Below are 22,166 nucleotides of genomic sequence, written 5' to 3' on the forward strand. Positions count from 1 at the left end.
TAAAAGTTTTTAAAATATTGAGTTAACGCTTCATCAAAATCTAGCAAATAATAGTAAAAGATACTGATTTTTGAGAAATTAATACAGCCCTAGCAAAGTTTAAAATTCCAAGGGTTCAATGCCCCATCAAAATTTAGCGAGTAACAGCACAAAAATTTTTTGTGGAATTACCATTATATCCTCAAAATGCCCCTTGGCCATGACGTTTCTGAATGTTATTATTCTAAAAAAATTAGAATATGATATGAAAAGGAAATAATAATTTGATAAACAAGGGAAATAATAATAATAATAATATATTCCTCATTTGACAATAATTACCTCTACATACATTTATGCAAATTAATTATTGAGCTCATTCATCTAGAGTTTTCGTAAAATCAATTGAGCACCATGTTCAGGCTGAATAGTTATAATTGAGTGAGGAGCATGAGAGTAGGATGGAGAAAGCTGAAAAGAGAAGTGTTGTAAAATTATAGCCACAGCCATTTTTGCTTCCAGGAGAGCAAAGTTTTGTCCAATGCAAATCCTATGACCCCATCCGAAAGGGAAGAATGAAACTTGGTTCTTTGTTGCTTTTGAAACTCCTTCACAAAATCTTTCTGGTTTGAATTCTGCTGCATCTTTCCCCCATAGTTCAGGGTCTTGTTGTACAAGGATTATTGGCAAGGCAATTTGCACCCCAGCAGGTAGTATCAAATCTCCAAGCCTTGTTTCTTCACTAACAGTTCGAGTAAATGCAATTCCTACTGGGTAGAGCCTAAGAACCTCATACAAAATCATAGTCACCTGTAACATCTAGCTTTATATATTAATCAAACACTAAATTCTTTTTAACAAAGTTCTACAATAAGCATAGGGCAGCCAGCTATATACTTACAACTTTAAGGTGGTTCAACCCATCAAATTCTGGTTTTTTTCCGCCAAAAACCTGCAAAACCTCTTCTCTGGCTTGTGCTTGCCAATGGGGGTACTTACTCAGTAAGATCATGGTCCAAACAAGCAATACTGAAGTGGTCTCTTGCCCAGCAAAGTAAAATAGCTTGCACTCATCAATCACATCTTGGATACTCAGACGTTCTTTAGTTTCTCTTAAATTAGATTCAATGAGTAATCCTAATAAATCATCATTCGTAGCTTCACGTGCTTTCATTGCATTTTCACGTTTACTGATCATACTCTTAAGTGAAGCTTGTATTTCTCTATCAATTTCTTTTATCCTTTGATTAGCTTTAGTTGGCAAAAACCTACACATGATCAAATGTAGCAATTGTTAGATAATTTGTTCTTGGAAAGTCAATATATACTAGAACTAACTTGAATTTTCTTAAAATTGAAGAAACTGCTAATGTCAGTGAACTAGCATGTCTCAGAGCAGATCAGTAGATCAGAAGTTTAAATCCCATGAATATATGCTTACCTCCAACCAGGTATATAAACCGTTTGTGCAGCTTGCATTATGAGAATGCTTAGCTCTTTGAGGAGTTGAAAAATTCTTTTTCCTTGTTCGTGATTGCTTCCAAATGCTGCTCGAGAAATACAATCACGTGACAGGTTTTGAAGATAAGACCACACATCCAACTCACATGATTCCTTTGTGGTGATCAACTTCTCCCACTTCTCAATCATCTCATTACAGCATTGATAAAATACAGGTAACATAAGCTGTAAGAAGCACACATTGTATGTATAACTTATCAATGATCCAAGAAATTAATCTTGTCCTGATAGAATAGAAGAATTGAAAGGGTTTTTCACCTTTAACTTCTCTTGATGGAATGCCGGGTTGATAATCTTTCTATGCTTAGCCCATTTGTCACCTTCATAGCTTACAAGTCCTGGTATTAACACATTGAACTGTGGAAGCATCTTTACCTTCTGAAATTCATTTATTTTTGTGAATACTTCTTTTATATGCACAGGATTTGTGATGTTCACTCTGGGTATTGGTCCAATCCAAATAAAGGAATTCTTACCTGCATTAATTATATTTAGTTAGTAATTATTAATGCTAAACCAGTGAACTTTAACTCAGTGATACTGGAATATGGAAGTATAAATAATAATCGAGTTGAGCTGAGTTTTGAAGGGTTTAGGTTTGGTTTGTCAAAATTTTTTTGACCTTGAGAATATCAACAAGTTCAAGCTTGGCTCTTGTTTAAAAAATGAGTTACTTTTTGAGCAGGTTACGAGCAGTTCGACTCACTTATACCCTAATGAGTTTTAGGCTTAGGATTATATAGTTCAAACTGCATATTTTTTATTTGCTCCGACAAATAATTATGTTTTTTAAATACATTTTACATATAGTTTATATGATAATTTTAATCAATATATTGGTTTTAGAGAAGTCATAAATAAAATAAAAATATTTATAATATTATAAAAAATAAATAATATAAATGTTTCTATACACAAGTCAACATAAGCTTATTTAATAAACTTTATCCAAAAAAAAAAAAGTTGTTCTCTCTCTTGTTTTAAGAGAGAAAATTTCTCTCCAGTTTTTTCAACTCATAGTTTCTTCCCTCGATTTAACCAAAAAATCATAGTTGCCTTCCCTTGCCCTTTGGGGTAGGGGAAGAGTTCACTATTTTGTTATACGAACGGGTGAGGAGGTTAGCTCTCCGTCCTCCCTAAGATCAGCATATATATGGCTGGTAGGTTGTTTTGTGCAGGTGGAGAGAAAGGAGAGAGCAGCTATTGGATCTGCTTTTGATATGGTTGAACTGTGGTCTTGCTGTCATGGGGAGAGGGAGCTCATAAAGGAGTCCGCTAGCGAGAGACGGAAATGGCTAACCTAAAAGCTATAAAGACTGAAACACCTTGGTCTGTTGAGATTTAAGCCTCTGTCTTCTTAACACATATTGCGGTTTGGCCAGATTTAGTGGCCTATATCAAGCTATGGTTGAGATTTCCTGGGGTTTTGGTATGTGCCAATTGTTTGTCTTTGTTGTGTTTGAGTTTCTTCGCTGCTGCTTTGCTCCAGCTAGGGTCTATTTGCTTAAGGGTGATTAGCATTGTGTTTTGCTAATGGGAAGAGTCCTAGTGGAAGATCTAGTAGAGATCATATGATGGTTTTATCTTTTGGTGAAACTTCTTGAATCCTGCGAGCATATGGGTTTTGGTGGTTTTATTGTTTTTGGTTGGATCTCTCTCTATAGTAGGATTCTTGTTGGAGATGGATTTGAAACCTTGTTTTATTGTAACTTTTTCATGTAATCCTTCCCATTTTGGGCCTTGTTTATTGCAATTTCATACTTGCATGTTAAAAAAAAAAGTATGTTCATGAGTCTACTCTGAGTCTATGAACAAGTTAGCTTGCGAGACTTAGTAAGCTAAACATTGCTAAGTTCAAACTTGGCAAGTTTATTAAACCAACCTAAAAAGAAGGTTGGAGCTTAACTTGTTTATAAAGTAAGTCAAACATAACTTTTATTAAGTTTAGCTTCAAACAGCTCATGAGCAGTTTAATTCATTTAACATTCCTACTAAAATCATCTTCAAAAGTATAAGGTCTTGAATTCAAATTTCAATTAGAGTAAATAACAATAATAATAATAATAATAATAATAATAATAATAATAATAATAATAATAATAATGCTGTAAAAAGATGAAGCACTATTAAACTAATAATCATAACTATAGATATCATTCATCCTTAAATAAGTTTTCCTTTTTCTTTTTACTTTAATTTATTAAAGTTCCCAATGACTAAAAAAGAACTTACTTCTTTTTTCAAATTTATTCCCATTTTTTAATTTTATAAATTTTAACCTAACCTGTTATATTAGCCAATAAAAATATTTCATGTTGACAAGTATGCAAATTATTTTTTTAAAATTTATTTTGTTCAACAAAATTTCATTTATTTTTTGTAATAGTTAGAAATAAAAAAACATTAATGTTTTGGAAAGGAAAATTAAAAAAATGCTTTAAATCATAATAATTGGTGAGCGGTGAAAATTGTATTTATGTTTCTTATTGAAATACTTTTATAGTCTTTATATATTTATTTCAATTTCAAGTTACTAATAAAATAGATTAATATTAATAATTTTAACAAAAACTTATAAAATATATATATATATATATATATATATATATATTAAATTTAAAAAAAAAACTTATTAAAGAGTTCATCTATTATGCGCCACAACTAGTGTGCAGTAGTGTGATTTGTACTCTAATAATCAATATTTTAGTACATCTACCGCAGAAAGGTGTGTATTATCAAAAGGTTACCATATAGTTTTTTTTTATATATATTGACAAATTTGTTAAATTTTTCTTAACAATAATTAAAACAGATATAATAATAATAATAATAATAATAATAATAATAATAATAATAATAGAATTATATATTGTAAACAAAGAAGCACAAACAGATATAATAAAATTTGGGGATGATATAGCATAGGTACCATAATTGTTGAGGATTTGAAGGAGAAAGGGAGCAACTCGGAGGGCAAGATGCTGTGAAAAATCAAAGGGCTGAGATCTTGCTTGCTTGATCATGGCCACACTCTCTTTCAAGTCTCCATGGAAAAACCTATATGGATTGCCTGCAAGTCCTTGTTGTCTTAGAAACCTTTCAAGCGTCTTCGGCTTAAACCAAACCCAGTTGAGTATTCTCCATCCCAATGTTACTATTATCACCAAAATAATTGATACTGCCACGGAACTGCTACTTGATGCTTCCATACTTTCATCAATATCACTATTTGAGAGACTCAGAGAAAGGCATGTCTGTCATCCACGGCTTTAAAAGCAAATCATAATGGTAAGATTTTTTTTTGTACCACTAATATGTGTGTGGCTGACATGCTATTACTCGTCCACTAATAATTTAAATTATAATTGGGGCAAATGATAAAAAATTTTCAAACTTTATCAATTTTTTATAATTTAATTGCACCTGAATTAAAATTTTAATTTAACCATTGTAATCTGAATTATTGACAGCAATAATTGCTGTTGATCAATATAATAAGCTCGTTTAATCTCTCAAAGTAAGCTAATTAAAAAAAATTAATTAATACCAAAGGGTCCATCTCCGTCTCTCGTCACTCTCTTTCTCAAACGAAATCTGACTTCCACCTTATCGCCCTAAACATTGCTCAGCAAGAATGATTAACATCCGACAGAACAGCAGGAAGAATAGTAAGCTAATGAGTGGCAATTAAATTGAAACTGAACATTGAAACTGAAGGAGGCTTTAGCTAATGAGTGGCAACCATGTTACCCTCTCTAAAGGTATGATTTATATTAAATACAAATTTATATTACAATTATCACAAAATATTTTGTTAAATTAATAAATACTAAATAATAAAAATTTTTAAATATTTATAAAATATTTCACATAATTTATTTATTATATTAATTTTATTAATTTTCTATAACAGATATTAACTAATTTTTCATTTAAATATTTATATTTTAATTTATTTTTATTTTATAATTATTTACTAAAAAATTATCTAAATATTTGCGATAGGTGCGTGGAATTAAGTGCAGCAAGCAGAGATGAACTCTACTTAGAGTGGAGACTGAAAAAAAAAAAAATAATAAATAAATAATAAAAATCTATACACTACTTAGAGCGGTGTCTAGCTTAGTAGCGTCTACCTACTTCTTTTTCTCTTAACTCTTTTTTAACATTTTTTATTTTTTTATTTTTATTTGGTTGTCCCTAATCATGGTAAAGTCCCGTGTCTCTCTCTTCCACTGTTGCAGCCCCATCCTCTTTAATAAATACCCTTTAAATCAGTCATTTTTTTTATATTTTTTTAAAGGTACAATCTTTTAGAAAAAAAAAAAAAAAAAAACTCTTCTTACACTCCTATGCTTAAATAAGAGTCCTTCCATAATAAATTATGAAAAAATAAATTCTATATTTATGTGAGAGAAAATGTCCATGCTATACGACATATTCTATAATTTGCCTTTTTTACCGTCCATTAAGGAATTTTTCTATTTTCTTTTTATTTTGAATTATTTGTGCTCCGTGCAACTCGTATTATTAAATCTTGCCTAGAGATTGATCAGGAAAAAATCATATTGATAAATTAATTATTTAATCAATGAGTCAATTATTTACCCATTAGTCATTAAAAAATTAATTATGTACAAATTAATTGAAAAAAATAAATTTATCAATTATTTAATCAATGAGTCAATGATTCACCCATTAGACATTAAAAAATTAATTATGTACAAATTAATAAAAAAAAAATAAAACATACCACCTATTAATGCAAATAAATAAATCTAATTAATTAAATTTTAATTATTTAAACTCAAATTTTAACCTTATTAAGTTATATTTACATTAATCTTTAATATTACTTTTAAATTTTATATTCAATTTAGAATATTATTAATTATTTTCTAATATTTATGACTAATACATACAAAATTCTATAAATGTTTAATTATCTTTTCAATATTTATAAAATATTAATTATATGTTAATATATAAATAAATATATTATTTTATAAAATTTATCACAACAAAAAAAATATAGATTAGTAACCAATCGAATTGGTTGCCCAACCATTAAAATCATTTGTTGATTTATTTAGCAATCAATTTAATCAATTGCAATAAGACTGATTATAAATAAGCACCAAAAACCAAATCAATTGCAAACAAAAAACAACAATCAAATTGGTTATCAAATCAATTGAATTTAAAAAAAATAAAAACTTTGATAAAAAACTATCGGTTGCTTGTAGCAACCGATTTAACAACAAAATCGATTAATAATAGCAACTAAAACAGAATTAATTGCAAAAAAATTAATATTTTTAATTTTATAATTTTGCAACTATTTTGTAAATCAGTTACTATTTATAACTAATTTAGCAACCATAAAGTAGGTTGGTAATTTTAAAAAATTATAAAAAAAAATTAAATTTTTGAATAATAAATAAAAAATTCAAATAAATAAAATTTTTAAAAAATTATTAATGAAAAATTAGCAATAAAAAATTAATATAAAATATATTTAAAAATGTAACAACCCAAAAAAATTTTAAATTATAAATAAAATAAAAAGAAAATATTATATTATTAATATCATAGGATTTATTTGAACTGATTTTAAAAATAAAGGAATATAATAATAATAAATAAAGTAATAATAATTAAATTAATTAGAGTTAATTTAGTAAATGAGAATAAAATAATTAAATGTTCCTAGACTATATTTATTTTTATCATTTCTAGAATTTTATTAAACATAATAAAATAATTTTGGACCTAATTGTAAACCCCTAAAAAGTTGAGGGACTAATAGCGTAATTAGAAGTTAAAAAAAAAATCTAGAAATTAAAATGCAGCAGCCCCTCCCCCCCCCCCCCCCTACACTTTCTCTCCTCAACTCCACTCTCCCCCTCACTTTCTCCCCGCTCATTTCCATCTGGCCCGCCAGCATCAATGCCGCGCGAGGTATCGCCGGCCTTCCCCCGTGTCAAAACAACCACCAGACGGCAGCAGCACCGAGTAGGAGGCAGTAGAAAGAGAGAGAAGAAGAGAGGAAAGAGAGGAGAGAGGGAGAGAGTGTGCGACAGGGGGCCGACTTTGCGGCGTCACCCCGGCCGCCATTTCAGGTGATTTCAAGTGCCATGGACTCTTAAGATGATGAACTTTTAGATGAGACCAGTGGCACCCTGTTTGGTGGCCAGAGGAAAGAGCACCGGTGAGGGAAAATTGGAAGAAAATCATATCAGTTTCTCGATTTTCGATCACTTTTTCGGCGATCCGACCGTCAAATCGAAAATACGAGGACACCAATGGACTTAGGACGATGAGATCTTCGAGATAGGACTGGTCCCGCTCCAATCGGACACCGTTTAAAAAAGACGACAATCGGACGGTCCAGATCGCTTGATGAGATTTTCAAACTTTTTCGATTTTCAAAATTTAAAAATAATTTTATAACAATTATTAACACAATTTGAACTTAATTTATGTGCGATCGGATCGAAGATAGCTCACCAGCGCCGGGACCGCATTTTCAGTCAGATCCGGCTGCTCGGCAGCCCGTCTCAGAACGTGATCGATATTACAGTCAAACCTAGCATTTTTAGACGTTATGGACGTGTCCCAGGTGTTAGAATTGGCATAGGTAAACCAAAACTCCAAGTTGCTCATTTTCGGCTAATACCGATTTAGAATAAAATTCATAAAATATTCGTGGATGGTCAGAAAATTGTAATTCCTTTTGCAATAGCCTTATAATATTATTAAGGACCGCGGGTCAAAATTTTAGAATTTTTAGAGATCGTTTGGGTAGTTTTGCAAAAGGGCTAGTTATAAAGGCTAAATTGTAATTTTTCAAATTGTGGTTGTTGACTGTTTAGGTAGGCCTAGGAGGGGCCTTGTGATGTGATTGAGTTGTGATCGTGTGATTGGCAGGTATAGTAGTGTATTTTGAAGCCTTTTTGCAAGTTGAGTAGGTCTTAGGTATAGGGGAAACTCTACCGGATTTACGGCATGAATTAGGCTGTTTGTTATCTCTTTAGAGTTTTATCTTAACTTAGTACTAATAAATTTATAATTTAATTATTAGGTGATCGATGTCAGTTATTTTCCTCCATCCAACAGTCACAATAGTCCTCGATGTACTGTGAATAAAATATTAATTTTAATTATAATTTCGATATTATTATATGTTCAAGCATGTCCATGCATCACTTATATGTATGTATCTATGTAGTTAAACACTAGGCACGTTTTACATTGCATTTATAAATGTTAAAGTGCCATGGATGTTGTTTGTGGTAATTTGGAGCAGTGTGTGTACGTTGGCGAACGTGTGGTATAGTGTTGGATATGGACAGGACGGGTAGACATGGCTTGAGATCTTCGCTGGGACCCGGTTCTTCGGGGTAGACATGGCTTGAGTTCTTCGTTGGGACCCCGTATTTAGTTTATTAAGCAAAAGTCCGGCTTGAGATCTTCGCTGGCAAAGGTTAGATTAAGAGGGCTGTATAGGGGATTAGCTCTCATATATGTATTGTTTGACACTCTCGAGTGCGTGAGTGCTCCAAATTGCCCTTTTAATCTGATTTGTATAAAACTTATAACGATGTTGCATTTCACTTCACATGGTGCATTAGTTTTAGATAGCTATAGAGATTATGGTTAAAATTGATATTTTATTCTCTGAGTCGAACGCTCACTCCTGTTCACCTATTTTTCTAGGCTACAGGAGGAGACCTTTTTCAGAATAACCTTTTACTTTCCTCGTAGATTATGGAGAAAATTACTTAACTGTATTATTATTGTATAAATTTGTAATTTAGAACTCCGCATGTACTAGTAGTAGTATTAATCTTGTCAGGGTCTACATGAATTTAAGTTTTTATATTAATAAATGAAAAAATTTTATGAGTTTTAAATAGTTTGTAAATGATGTAACAGGATCGAGCTAGGCTCTCCTAATTTTAGTTTCTGATAATTACTAAGCTAAGTTGGCCTGAAATAAAATTATAATAGTTTAATTTTAATTATTTTATGTGCATATTGGGCCTAAATTGTGAGCCTAGTCATGGGTTGAGAAATAGTTAGGCATACTACGGGCCTCGGGGGCTTTAGGCTGGCCCAAATCCTAGTGCCGGTCCGGCCCATAGGTTGAGTCGTGACAAAAAAATTACTAATAATATCTAGTATAAAAAAATTAACAAAATATTAAATATAAAAAGATATTTAAAAGATAAATTACTAAAACTTAATATTATAAATAATTTATAGACAAAAAATATATTTGTACAATAATTTTTATTTTATACTAAAGAAGAATAAATTAAAAAAAGATGAGAAAGAAAAAGATGATGTAGAAGAAAAAAATAATAAAGAAAAAGATGAAAGAAATAGATGAGAAAGAAAAAGATGATGAAGAAAATAAATGAGAAAAAAGATAATAAAAAAGAAAATAGATGAAAAAGGAAAAGATAATATAGAACAAAATATATGAGAAAGAAAAAGATGAAAAAGAAAATAGATGATAAAAAATAATAAAGAAAATATATTAGAAATAAAAAAATGAAAAAAATATATTTGAAAATTGATGAATAAAATATATGAGAATGAAAAAAATGATAAAGAAAATGAGAGGGAAAAAAAAAGAAAGAGAGAAAAAAAAATGAGTAGTGAGAAAGAAAATTAGTAGTGAGGTAAGAAAATAAGTAGTGGTTTACCTAAGTAAATTAGCAAAAGATTGTCGATTGCTAATTTTTTAAAAAATTGTGTAAAAATTTTTTGAAAGAAATTTTGCAGCCGATTCGTAATTGGTTACAAATAGTAACCGATTTCAATCAATTGTAAAACAAAATACAAATAAAATCAAAAAATAGATGAGAATTTTTGGAGGAAAAAATCAATTTCAAAAATTAATTACTGTTAGCAATCGATTTGCAAATCAATTGGAAATTAAAATTAAAAAAAATTGACAGAAATTTTTAGGGAGAAAAAATTGATTGCTAATCAGCTTCAAAAATAGGTTGCTATTAGCAACTGATTCATAAATTAGTTGCATATTAAAAAAAAAAAAACAAAAAATTGGTCAGGAATTTTTTGAGAAAAAAATAGATTGCAAAATGGGTTGCTAATAGCAACCGATTTTAACCAATTATAAAAATCGATTGCTATTAGCAACCAATTCGCAAATAGATTGCAAATTAAAAAAGAAGAAATAAAAAATAAAGCAAAAATTTTTGGGAGGAAAAATTTAACAATCGATTTGCAACTTGAAAAAATCGATTATTATTAGCAATAGGTGCAAATAACAACCAATTTTAGAAATCAATTGCAATTGATTACTATTAGTAATTGATTTTCATAATCAATTGTAAATTGGTTGCTAAGTTTGGAGTCAATTAAAATAATTTTTTAATTTAGCAACCAATTAAAATAATTCTTTAATTTAGCAATCGGTTACTTAATTTAGTTGTCGTTAGTAATTGATTTTAAAATCAATTACTATTAGTAACGAATTTTAGTAACTGATTTCTTAATCAATTGCTAATAGCAACTAATTTTAAAATTGGTTATTAATCATATATTTAAAGTGCTTTTAATATCGATTAGCGGCTAATTTAGCAACTAATTATAAATCTATTGCTATTTTAGCAACCAATTATAAATCGATTGTTAATAACAACTGATTTAGTAACCCATTGCCAAATTTTTAAAAATTAACTATTTTATTAAAAAAAAGTTACAAATTGATTATAAAATTAGTTGATAATAGCAACTAATTTCAGTCAATTGCAATAATTGATGGTAAAAACTTATTATTTTTTGTAGCGTATTATATTATTACACGAAATAAGAAAAAAAAAATTATATATATATATATAATGCTCTCATAAACTAATTCAAATTCAATAAATCACATCCAGTCACTTCCTTATACAATCCAATTACAAACTTGAACTGTTTTTAGAATTCAATCACTAATCCAACCAACTAGTCTAGTATCAAATATAATAACACAGTATGAAACACAAATAAAATATAAATGCATAAATGTAATTAGTAACGAAGGTAGAAATTCAAATTAGGAGATCCATTTTTTTTTTATTAAAAAGAGAGTTCAATTAATACATGATTTATAAAAATAATATACATGAAATAAATAAAAGTTGATAATAAAATTTGTTTCGACAAAATTGACTTGTTAAAAATTAACTGAAATTGTTGTTAATTTAAAAATATAATAATATATGTTTAATTTTATAAATTTACAAACTTAAAACATATTGATGGCTTAAAATTAAAAAGACTATCCAATTTATTTTTTGAGTATGATAAAGTAAGGAGAGATTCCAACAATAGTAATGAAATAATGAATAAAAAGTCATTGAAAATTTTCAAACTGATGAAAAAATATAAAAGATTTAATAATATAAAAGATTTAATTTAAATTTTAAAGAATAGAAGTTAGTATTTGTGGATTTGTTGGAAGAGCAAAATGATAAAATATAATTGATAGAGAAGACATTAAGAGGCAATGATGTTTGGGGATTTTTTTTTAGCAAAAATATTTGTGTTTTACCATTGGTATCATTCTTTCAGCAAACGATCTAGAATTTTTTTTATATATAAAATTAAAAATAAGCTACTAAAAGTTTTTTAAAATATTGGAACAATGCTTCATCAAAATCTAGTAAATAATAGTAAAAACTATTAATTTTTGAAAAATTAATACACTCCTAACAAAGTTTAAAAGTCCAAAGAGTCCAATGTCCCATCCAAATTTATTGAGTAATATTAAAAATTTTTTGTGTCAAATTAACATCACACTCTCAAAAATTTTTAAAATCTCAGGAACCAATGCCTCCCTTGGCCATGAGTGGCTACGTCTTTGAATGTAATTATTCTAAAACAATTTAGAATATGATATGAAAGGCAAATAATAATAATAATAATAATAATAATAATAATAATAATAATATATTCCTCGTTTGACAATAATTACATTTATATACATATATACAGATTATTTATTGATCTCATTCATTTAGAGTTTTCGTAAAATCAACTGAGCACCGTGTTCAGGCTGAATAGTTGTAACTGAGCGAGGAGCCTGAGAGTACGATGGAGAAAGGTGAAAAGAGAAGCGTTGAAAAATTATAGCCACAGCCATTTTTGCTTCCAGGAGAGCAAAGTTTTGTCCAATGCAAATCCTAGGACCCCATCCGAAAGGGAAGAATGAAACTTGGTTCTTTGTTGCTTTTGAAACTCCTTCTCAAAATCTCTCTGGTTTGAGTTCTGTTGCATCTTTGCCCCATAGTTCAGGGTCTTGTTGTGCAAGGATTGTTGGCAAGGCAAGTTGCACCCCAGCTGGCAATATTAAATGTCCAAGCCTTGTTTCTTCACCAACAGTTCGATTTAATGCAATTGCTACTGCGTACAGGCTAAGAACCTCGTACAAAATCATAGTCACCTGTAACATCAAGCTGTATAAATTAATCAAACACTGAATTCTTTGTAACAAAATTCTACAAGGAGCATAGGGAAGCTAGCTATATACTTACAAAATTTAAGGCGGTTCAGCCCATCAAATTCTGGTTTTTTTCCACCAAAAACCTGCAAAACCTCTTCTCTAGCTTGTGCTTGCCAACAGGAATACTAACTCAGTAAGATCATAGTCCAAACAATCAATATTGAAGTGGTCTCTTGCCCAGCAAAGTAAAATAGCTTACGCTCATCAATCACGTCTTGGGTACTTAAATTACATTCAATAAGTAATCCTAATAAATCATCATTCGAGCATTGCATTTTCACGTTTACTGATCATACTCTTAAGTGATGCTTGTATTTCTCTATCAATTTATTTTATCCTTTGATTCGCTCTAGCTGGCAAAAACCTACACATGATCAAATGTAGCAATTGTGAGATAATTTGTTCTTAGGAAGTTAATATATGCAAGAACTAACTTGAATTTTCTTAAAATTGAACAAAATGTTAATGTCAGTGAACTAGCATGTCTCAGAGCAGTTCAGTAGATTAGGAATTTAAATCCCATGTATATATGCTTACCTCCAACCAGATATATAAACTGTTTGTACGGCTTGCGCTACGAGAATGCCTAGCCCTTTGAGGAGTTGAAACATTCTTTTTCCTTGTTCATGATTGCTTCCAAATGCTGCTCGAGAAATACAATCACGTGCCAGGTTTTGAAGATAAGACCACGCATCCAACTCACATGATTCCTTTGTGGAGATCAACTTCTCCCATTTCTTGATCATCTCATTACAGCATTGATAAAATACAGGTAACATAAGCTGTAAGAAGCACTCATTATATATATAACTTATCAATGATCCAAGAAATTAATCTCGCCCTTATAGAATAGAGGAATTGAAAGGGTTTTTCACCTTTAACTTCTCTTGATGGAATGCTGGGTTGATAATCATTCTATGCTTAATCCATTTGTCAACGTCATAGGTTACAAGTCCTGTTGCTAACTCATTGAACTTCTGAAATTCATTTATTTTTGCAAATACTTCTTTTATATGCTCAGGATTCGTGATGTTCACCATGGGTATTGGTCCAATCCAAATAAAGGAATTCTTGCCTGCATTAATTATATTTAGTTATTTACTTGGGTCAACTCCGATCATGTCCTTAAATATAAATAAATTTGAAAATACCCAACGGGTTGCATATAGGAAATTACATGCCTAAGCAAAAGAAAAGGAGTTGCCTTTTTTCTTGTTCTTTTTTTTTCTTTTTTTTTTTGGCTGTCTGAACTCCCAATTGGTTCTTGCCTAGCTAGTTGCATGGGAAGCTAAGTTATGTTCTAAAAAGCTTCACTAAAAAAAAAAAAATAGAATTAGCAACTAATTGAATAGATTGCTAATTCATTAAAATCGGTTGCTAATCGATTTAGCAATTTTTTCAGTCAGTTAGCAATTTTTTCAGTCAGTTACAATGAGTCTGATTATAAATAGCAACTAACAATCAAATTGGTTGTTAAATTCATTAAACTTAAAAAAATAAAATTTTTGATAAAAAAAACTATTAGCAACCGATTTAGCAACCGAAACATAATTAGTTGCAAAAAATTTGGTGTCTTTAATGCAATCATTTTGTAAATCAGTTGCTATTTGTAATAAATTTAGCAACCGAATAGTCGGTTGCCAATTTTAAAAAAAAAAAATTTCAAATAAGAAATAAAAAATTTAAATAAATAAATTTTTTTCAAAAAATTACTAAATAATAAATTATTAATGAAAATTAGTACTAAAAATTAATATTAAAACATATTTATAAGACAAATTACTAAAAAATATTATATATATATTATATAACAAAAAATAACTATAAATTAATACTATAAATATTTTACTAACAAAAAATATATTTGTACAAAAATTTTTATTTTATGTGAAAGAAAAATAAATTAAATAAAAAAGATGAGAAAGAAAAAGATGATGAAGAAAATAGATGAAGAAAAAAATAGATGAGAAAGAAAAAGATGATAAAAGAAGAAAATATATGAGAAAGAAAAAGATGAAGAAAAAAATAGATGAGAAAAAAAATGATGAAGAAAATTAAATATATGAGAAAGAAAAAAAGATAAAGAAAATATGTTAGAAAAGAAAAGACGATAAATAAAAAAAAATAAAAATGAAAATGAGAGAAAAATAGAGAAAAAATAAGCAGTAAGGAAAGAAAATGAGTTGCAGTTTATATAAGTAAATTAACGATCAATTTTAGCAACCAATTATCGATTGCTAATTTCTTTTAAAAATTGGATGGAAATTTTTTGAGAAAAAATTTCAACCAATTGTTGATTGCTAATTTCTTTTAAAAATTGGATGGAAATTTTTTGATAAAAAATTTTACAACCAATTCGCAATTAGTTGCAAAATCAATTAGTAATAGTAACTGATTTCAACTAGTTGTTGAGATCAATTACTGTTAGCAACCACTTTGTAAATCGGTTATAAATAAAAAAAAAAGGTGAAAAATAGGCGGAAATTTTTAGAGGGAAAAAATTAGTTGTAAAATCAGTTACTAACAATAATCGATTTTAATAAGTTTCAAAAATCGGTTGCTGTTAATAATCAATTCGCAAATCGATTGCAAAAAAAAAAAAATTTGGTGGGCATTTTTTGAGGAAAAAAATCGGTTACAAAATCGATTGCTAATAAAAAAAAAAGGTGACAATTTTTTTGTGAGAAAAATCGATTGCAAAATCGGTTACAAATCCGTTGCTGTTAGCAACCGATTCATAAATCGGTTGCAAATCAAAAAAAGAAAAAAAATTGGGTAGGAATTTTTTGAGAAAAAAATTTAGCAATTGATTTATAATTGGTTGCAAAAATCAATTGCTATTAGTAATCGATAAGAAATCAGTTGCAAATAATAATCGATTTTAGCAACCGATTGCAAATCGGTTAATAATTTTTGCAACCAATTACAAATTGATTGCTAACTCTGGAGTTAATTAAAACAATTCTTTAATTTAACAACAGATTTTCTAAATCGGTTGCTATTAATTGGTTACTATTAGCAACTAATTTTAAAATCGGTTTCTATTAGCAATAGATTTTAATAACCGATTTCTTAATCGGTTACTAATCATGCATTTAAGATTTTTCTAATATCGATTAGCAATCAATTTAGCAACCAATTATAAATCGATTCCTAATAACAACCGATTTAACAACCGGTTCTTGAATCGGTTGCTAATTTTTTTTTAATTAGTTATTTTATTAAAAAAACCGAAATCATAAATGAATTATAAAATTGATTGCTAATAACAATCGATTTTAGTCAGTTGCAATAATCAATTACAAAACTTATTTTTTTTGTAGTGCTTCAATCCTTGATCTTCAGAAAGGGTGTAACACACTTGCATTATATTTGGCTGACAAAATATGACCCAAAATTTCCGAACTAGGCTGTGGTTTTTGTGTTTGAATTATAATCAGTGCTTGCTGAATTTGACATTAATAACTATATATTTTGTTTTAGGCCTCAAAGCGCCATCCAGGGATTATAGCATTCCAGGAGCCTCAACATCTAAAATATTTACATCAATTGGGGCAGGTGCTAGTCTGGTTTTCCAATTGAGGAATTGGAATTCATTCGAGTTTTCACTGATCTTGTAGTGGGGAATAATCAAAGGGTGCCTGAAAAAATTGTTATCTTTTATTATCAACCCTCTTTAAAGTGTTAGAATTTTTAATATTTTTTTTCAAAGATCTACATAGGGCTTTAGACCAGACTAAAGATTAGGTTTAATGTCTCCTAGCTGACGTAGGCCCTGATTGTTTAGGGATAAATAACTATCTTTGGCTACTTTGTTTCTATTTTTGCCTTCAACTGTATATTTGTTGCAGGTTAATTTACATTCATTGGCAGTTGAAAATTTATTTTTCTTTATTACAACTATGTTTTCTCCATTTCAAACATTCTAAATTTTATATGTTATTATTTATGAAGTCGACCATAAGCTAAACATCCGTTTTGGATATAAAGTTCATTTAGGTTCTTTTTGAAATAATTTTTTTTTGTATTCTTTTTAAATGTAATTAGGCATTTTATTATTCTAATTAGGGTCAGCATTTTATGATTTTGTTTGGGTTTAGTTTATATTGATTGAGTAAGACAATATTTTTTTATCAAACATTGTATAGTAACTATTTTTTAAGTACTATATATGAGAATAGTTTTATTATACTTAATAGTTTTCTTCTCTATTCTTTACTTTATATGCAAGAATAATTTTCTTTTTTTGTCTTTATTTTATATGCAAGAATAAAATATTAAAAAAATATATTTAAAATATTTTGAATTATATAAATAATTATATTCATACAAATTCAACATTGAATTTATTATTCATAAAAAAAATTACAATCAAAGTATTTGATTGCAAAAGTGTGGGATAATAGCTTGTAGTGACTATTTTTTTTTTTTTTTGTTACAATTGGATTAATTTCACTAATAGTCTCTTAACTTAGGTAATTGAGTTAGTATCATCTCTTAATTTCAATTTATGTTATAAAAGTGTCCAAATTTCAATTTGAGTATTACTAAAATCCTGTGACATACTATTACAGGCTTCTAGATTAACTTATATATAAATTTCACTCATCGTCGCTCAACTTAAATAGGTTTATCATAATCCACCCTCAACTTTATAGTCAATTTAAATTTTAAATCATCATTTATTTTTTATTTATTTAAAATAAAATCATACTTTTAGAACTAGTTTAATATTTTTGTAAATAATTTTTTTTTACATATATTATTTTTTAATTCAATTTTAGATTAATATATAAAAATTTGTCTAATTTATCTTCTTTGGTTTTATTTTTAGTGTAAGCAAAAATTAGTAATAGTACATATTTTCTCTAAAACTCAATTGCAACTTGTCACTTTTTCTCGTTTCTTTAAGTTAATAATTATTAATGTTGGATCAATGAGGTTCAGTTCAATAATATTGTATTTTAGGAGTATAAACAAACAGAGTGGAGTCCAATTTTAAAGAGTTTATAGATTTTTTTTTTATATAAGCTTAAAGAGTTTAGACTTAATTTGTCAAAATTTTTTCAAACTTGAGAACTCACCTCCTTTTTAAAAAAAGAGCTGAATATTAATAAATTCAAACTCGACTCTTGTTTAAAAAATGAGCCAAGCCTTAAGCAGTTTGCAACCGCCTTCACTCATTTGCAGTCCTAGTTGATTTTAGATAAATTAGGGTTATAGTTCAAACTACGCATAGTTTTAATTTGCTCTCATAAAAAAATTAACTTAATTTTTATAAAAAAAAATTAAATTACAAATAACTATAATTTATAAATACATTTTATAAGTCAATTATATCATAGTTTTAATAAATATATTGCTTTTAGAGAAGTCATAAATAAAATAAAAATATTATAATATTATAAAAAGTAGCTAATTTAAATATTTTTACAAACGAGCTAACTCACAAACTTATTTAATAAACTTTATCACAAGCCTATTACAAGCCTACTCATGAGTTGTAATTGAATCGGCTCACGAGTTTTAAGGAGCTAGATATTGTTAAGCTCGAGTTTGACTTATTTATTAAATGAGCTTTAAAATAAGGTATGAGTTTAGCTCATTTATAAAATGAGCTAAATTGAACTGTGCTTTTTATTAAGTTAGACCTCGAATAATTAATGAACTTAGTTTATTTACACTTTCATTAGAATCGTCTTCAAAACTTTAAAGTCTTCAATTTAAATTTCAATTACAATCATTTATGATGATAATGACGATGATGATAATAATACTGTAAAAAGATAAAGCACTTTTATAACTAATAATCATTAGTTCCACAGGGATATTGCTCCGCTTAAATATGTTTTGAAATTTGATATTGAGGTTGAACCAATTTTTTTTCTAAAGTTTATTTTATTAAAGAGCCCAATGACTAAAAAAAAAACCCCTATATCCTCCCTTTTTCACTTTTATTTTTTTTAATTTTACAAATTTTAACCTAACCTATTATATTTGGATATAAAATTAATATTTTATGTTGACAAGTATACAAATTATTTTTTTTTATTTCTTTTGTTCTACAAAATATCATTAATTTTTTTCGTAATGATTAAAAATAAAAATATTGATTTTTTAGAAAGGAAAATTAAAAAAAAAATGCTTTATATCATAATAATTAGTGAATAGTGAAATTTGTATTTGTTTTCTTATCAAAATAGTTTATAGTCTTTATATGTGCATTTCAATTACAAATTACTAATAAAATAGATTAAAATTGTTGTTAATATTAATAATTTGAACTAAAATTTATGAAATTAAAAAAATATATATGATAAATTAAAAAAAAAAGTAAATTTCAAGATATTTTATCATTAAACCTTATTAAAGAGTGCATTACTCAATAAATATATCGACAATCTAGTAGTATGATTTTTACTCTAATAATCAAAATTTTGGTACATCAACCGCAAAAGGTGTGTAGTGACAAAATTTATTAACAAAAGGTGATAAATTAATTTACCTTTGTATTTTTTTAATTAACAAATTTATTAATTTTTTTAAACAACAATTACAACAGATATTAGTAAAAATTTTAACAATAATAACAATAACAACACTTATTATGTATTAAAAAAAAATAGATACCACAAATAAAGAAGCACAAATTAATAAAAAAAAAAAGGGAAGATATAGCATATATACCATAAGTGTTGAGGATTTGAAGGAGAAAGGAAGCAACTCGGAGAGCAAGATGCTGTGAAAAATCAAAGGGCTGAGATCTAGCTTGATTGGTGATGGCCACACTCTCTTTCAAGTCTCCATGGAAAAATGTATATGGATTGCCTGCAAGTCCTTGTTGTCTTAGAAACCTTTCAAGCTTCTCCGGCTTAAACCAAACCCAGTTGAGTATTCTCCATCCCAATGTTACTATTATCACCAAAATAATTGATACTGCTACTGAACTGCTGCTTGATGCTTCCATACTTGCATCAATTTTACAATTTCATGAGACTGAGACAAAGGAATGTTGGTCATCCATAGCTTTAAAATCAAATCATAATGATTGAGAATTTTTTTTTTTTTTTTTTTACCACTAATATGTGTGGCCGACATGCTGTAACTCGTCCATTAATAATTTAAATTATAATTTGGGAAAATGATAAAAAAAAAAAATTCAAACTTTGTCAATTTTTTATAATATAATGGCACCTGAATTAAAATGTTAATTTAACCATTGTAATCTGAATTATTGACATCATCAATAATTGCACCTTGCAAGTGCTGTTTATTAATATTCTAAGGTCGTTTGATCTCTAAAAAGATTAATTAATACCAAAGGTCCCATCTCCGTCTCTTGTTTTGTTTTGTTTTGTTTATCAATAGGGAAACCAAAGCTGCTGTTGGCTAGTTGTGTAATTTTATAATAATTCAATTAATTCTTTTTTTAAATAATTTATTCCAAAAAAAACAATACTAACACACTTTTATATTTTCAGTGTATGCTAATTGTTTATATATATATATATATATATATATATATATATATATATATATATAATTTTTATATTTTTTTAAAATTATTTATTATATTTATATGAGGGTTAGTCTACTCAATATCTCTCGACTGCTTCATCACGCACCTAACCTTTTCAAACGCCCTTTTTTTGTTTTTTTTTTATTTTTTTATTTTTTTAGACCTTTTAACTTTTTTTTTCGCTTTTTTTTTTCTTTCTTTTTGCTTTTTCAATATAACTAAAAAATATATAAATTGCTTTTAAAGTAAAAAAATATATCAAAAATAAAAACAATCACACTATAATCATAATAAATATCAAAATTTAGATAGAATATTTTCTATCAAAAAATTATCTCTAATTGTTCACTTTTAACCTATTACTTTACAAAATAGTAGTATTATAATTTTCTCTGCAAAACTATATGTGAATGTATTTTATATATGTAGGAAATGAAAATAATTAAATAAATTTTGCAATAAATTATAAATATTAATTTTGTACAAATGTATACATAAAAAAATTCATTCATTAATAATATCATAAAATAATAACAAAAAATATTAATTTCTACCTTTAATTTTTTTCTTATCACAACATCTAATTTCAATTTTTATCTCATTTTCAATATTTGTGTTTAATTATTTAATTTCCCAAGCCATCCTTAAATTCTAATATTGAATTTTGTTTAGATACTTGTTAATTGAATTTTTTTTAAAAAAAAAAACCATTTTAAGCATGATACTTACATAATACTAGCTATTTCAATATAATTTTTTCTTTAACTTAAAAAAAATGATAACTTTTCTTTACAGTATCCTTCTTTTCTTCTTTAAAAAAAAAAATTAAGAGTATAAATATGTAGGTAATAATATTGTTAGTAGTACGCCCTAGAGCATAACTTGTAATTTGTATCTTATAAATATTAATTCCCAATTAATGACAAATATCTTTTTTTTTTAACTTAAATAATTTAAATTTAACTGAAATATCCTTTAGTAGCTTATTAGATGTTTCATTCTTAAAATGTTAATAATATGAGTGACGGAACAATCTAGCACAAGTGTTATAATTTATGGTTTACAGTCAAGCATACCTCATTGGGAATGATTTAGTCGTATAGACTGTCACCTCTATTTGTTTCCATAGATTAGTATGAGATAATAATAAGATGGAATGGTGAGTTTCATGCCATATAATAAACACAATGAGTATTTATAAGATAAGTAGACTGAACCAGTAACATAAAAATGACTACTACATAGAGTTTACGCCAAACCATTAACATAAAAATGACTACTATATAGAGTTTACTCTGATCAATACAAAGTCCTCTAGATTATAATGGTACATATAATCTCTTGGCCTAACATAAAACAGTTATCTTGTATATATTTGAGTTTAATGCCACTTACATACTTGTACTAGGTATAGGTATACGGACATGTATTGACTCCAATTAGTTATATATGGGTATACTTGTACTAGGTGTTTTTTTGCATAGCACAGACATTACATTAGTTTAGACATAATTTGAAAAATAAGAATGCTGATGTAGTAGAGTAGAATTGTTCTATCATATAAAGTATAAGGTTTAATTATTAAAATTTTTAATTTAAAGTATAATTATAAAATGTTAGTAA

General features: G+C 27.5%; 1 protein-coding gene and 1 pseudogene across 2 annotated transcripts; both read right to left on the minus strand.

The window, feature by feature from the left end:
- Nucleotides 1-245: 245 nt before the first annotated feature.
- Nucleotides 246-4,787, minus strand: LOC110646975 (cytochrome P450 72A15). Of its 2 annotated transcripts, none has more exons than XM_058145573.1 (5): nucleotides 4,430-4,787; nucleotides 1,759-1,976; nucleotides 1,421-1,665; nucleotides 881-1,247; nucleotides 246-798 (listed from the first exon to the last, which is right to left on the minus strand). In XM_058145573.1, exons 1-5 carry the CDS (start codon nucleotides 4,707-4,709, stop codon nucleotides 364-366), a joined length of 1,545 nt encoding a protein of 514 aa, XP_058001556.1. In that variant the 5' UTR covers nucleotides 4,710-4,787; the 3' UTR covers nucleotides 246-363. The 2 variants fall into 2 exon arrangements, with proteins under 2 accessions (XP_058001556.1, XP_058001557.1); XM_058145574.1 differs by having other exon boundaries at nucleotides 246-789; nucleotides 4,430-4,786.
- A 7,751-nt stretch (nucleotides 4,788-12,538) lies between these two features.
- Nucleotides 12,539-20,002, minus strand: LOC110657041 (cytochrome P450 72A15-like; annotated as a pseudogene).
- Between the last annotated feature and the right edge of the window lie 2,164 nt (nucleotides 20,003-22,166).

This window comes from Hevea brasiliensis, chromosome 4, assembly GCF_030052815.1.
Source record: "Hevea brasiliensis isolate MT/VB/25A 57/8 chromosome 4, ASM3005281v1, whole genome shotgun sequence".
Lineage (NCBI taxonomy): Eukaryota > Viridiplantae > Streptophyta > Magnoliopsida > Malpighiales > Euphorbiaceae > Hevea > Hevea brasiliensis.

Coding starts and splice junctions, on each gene's coding strand:
- LOC110646975 (XM_058145573.1), bottom strand. CDS start 4,709: ATGGAAGCATCAAGTAGCAGTTCCGTGGCAGTATCAATTATTTTGGTG. Junction 1,977..4,429: donor TCAAATCCTCAACAATTATG/GTACCTATGCTA, acceptor TAATTAATGCAG/GTAAGAATTCCTTTATTTGG. Junction 1,248..1,420: donor GTTTATATACCTGGTTGGAG/GTAAGCATATAT, acceptor GATCATGTGTAG/GTTTTTGCCAACTAAAGCTA.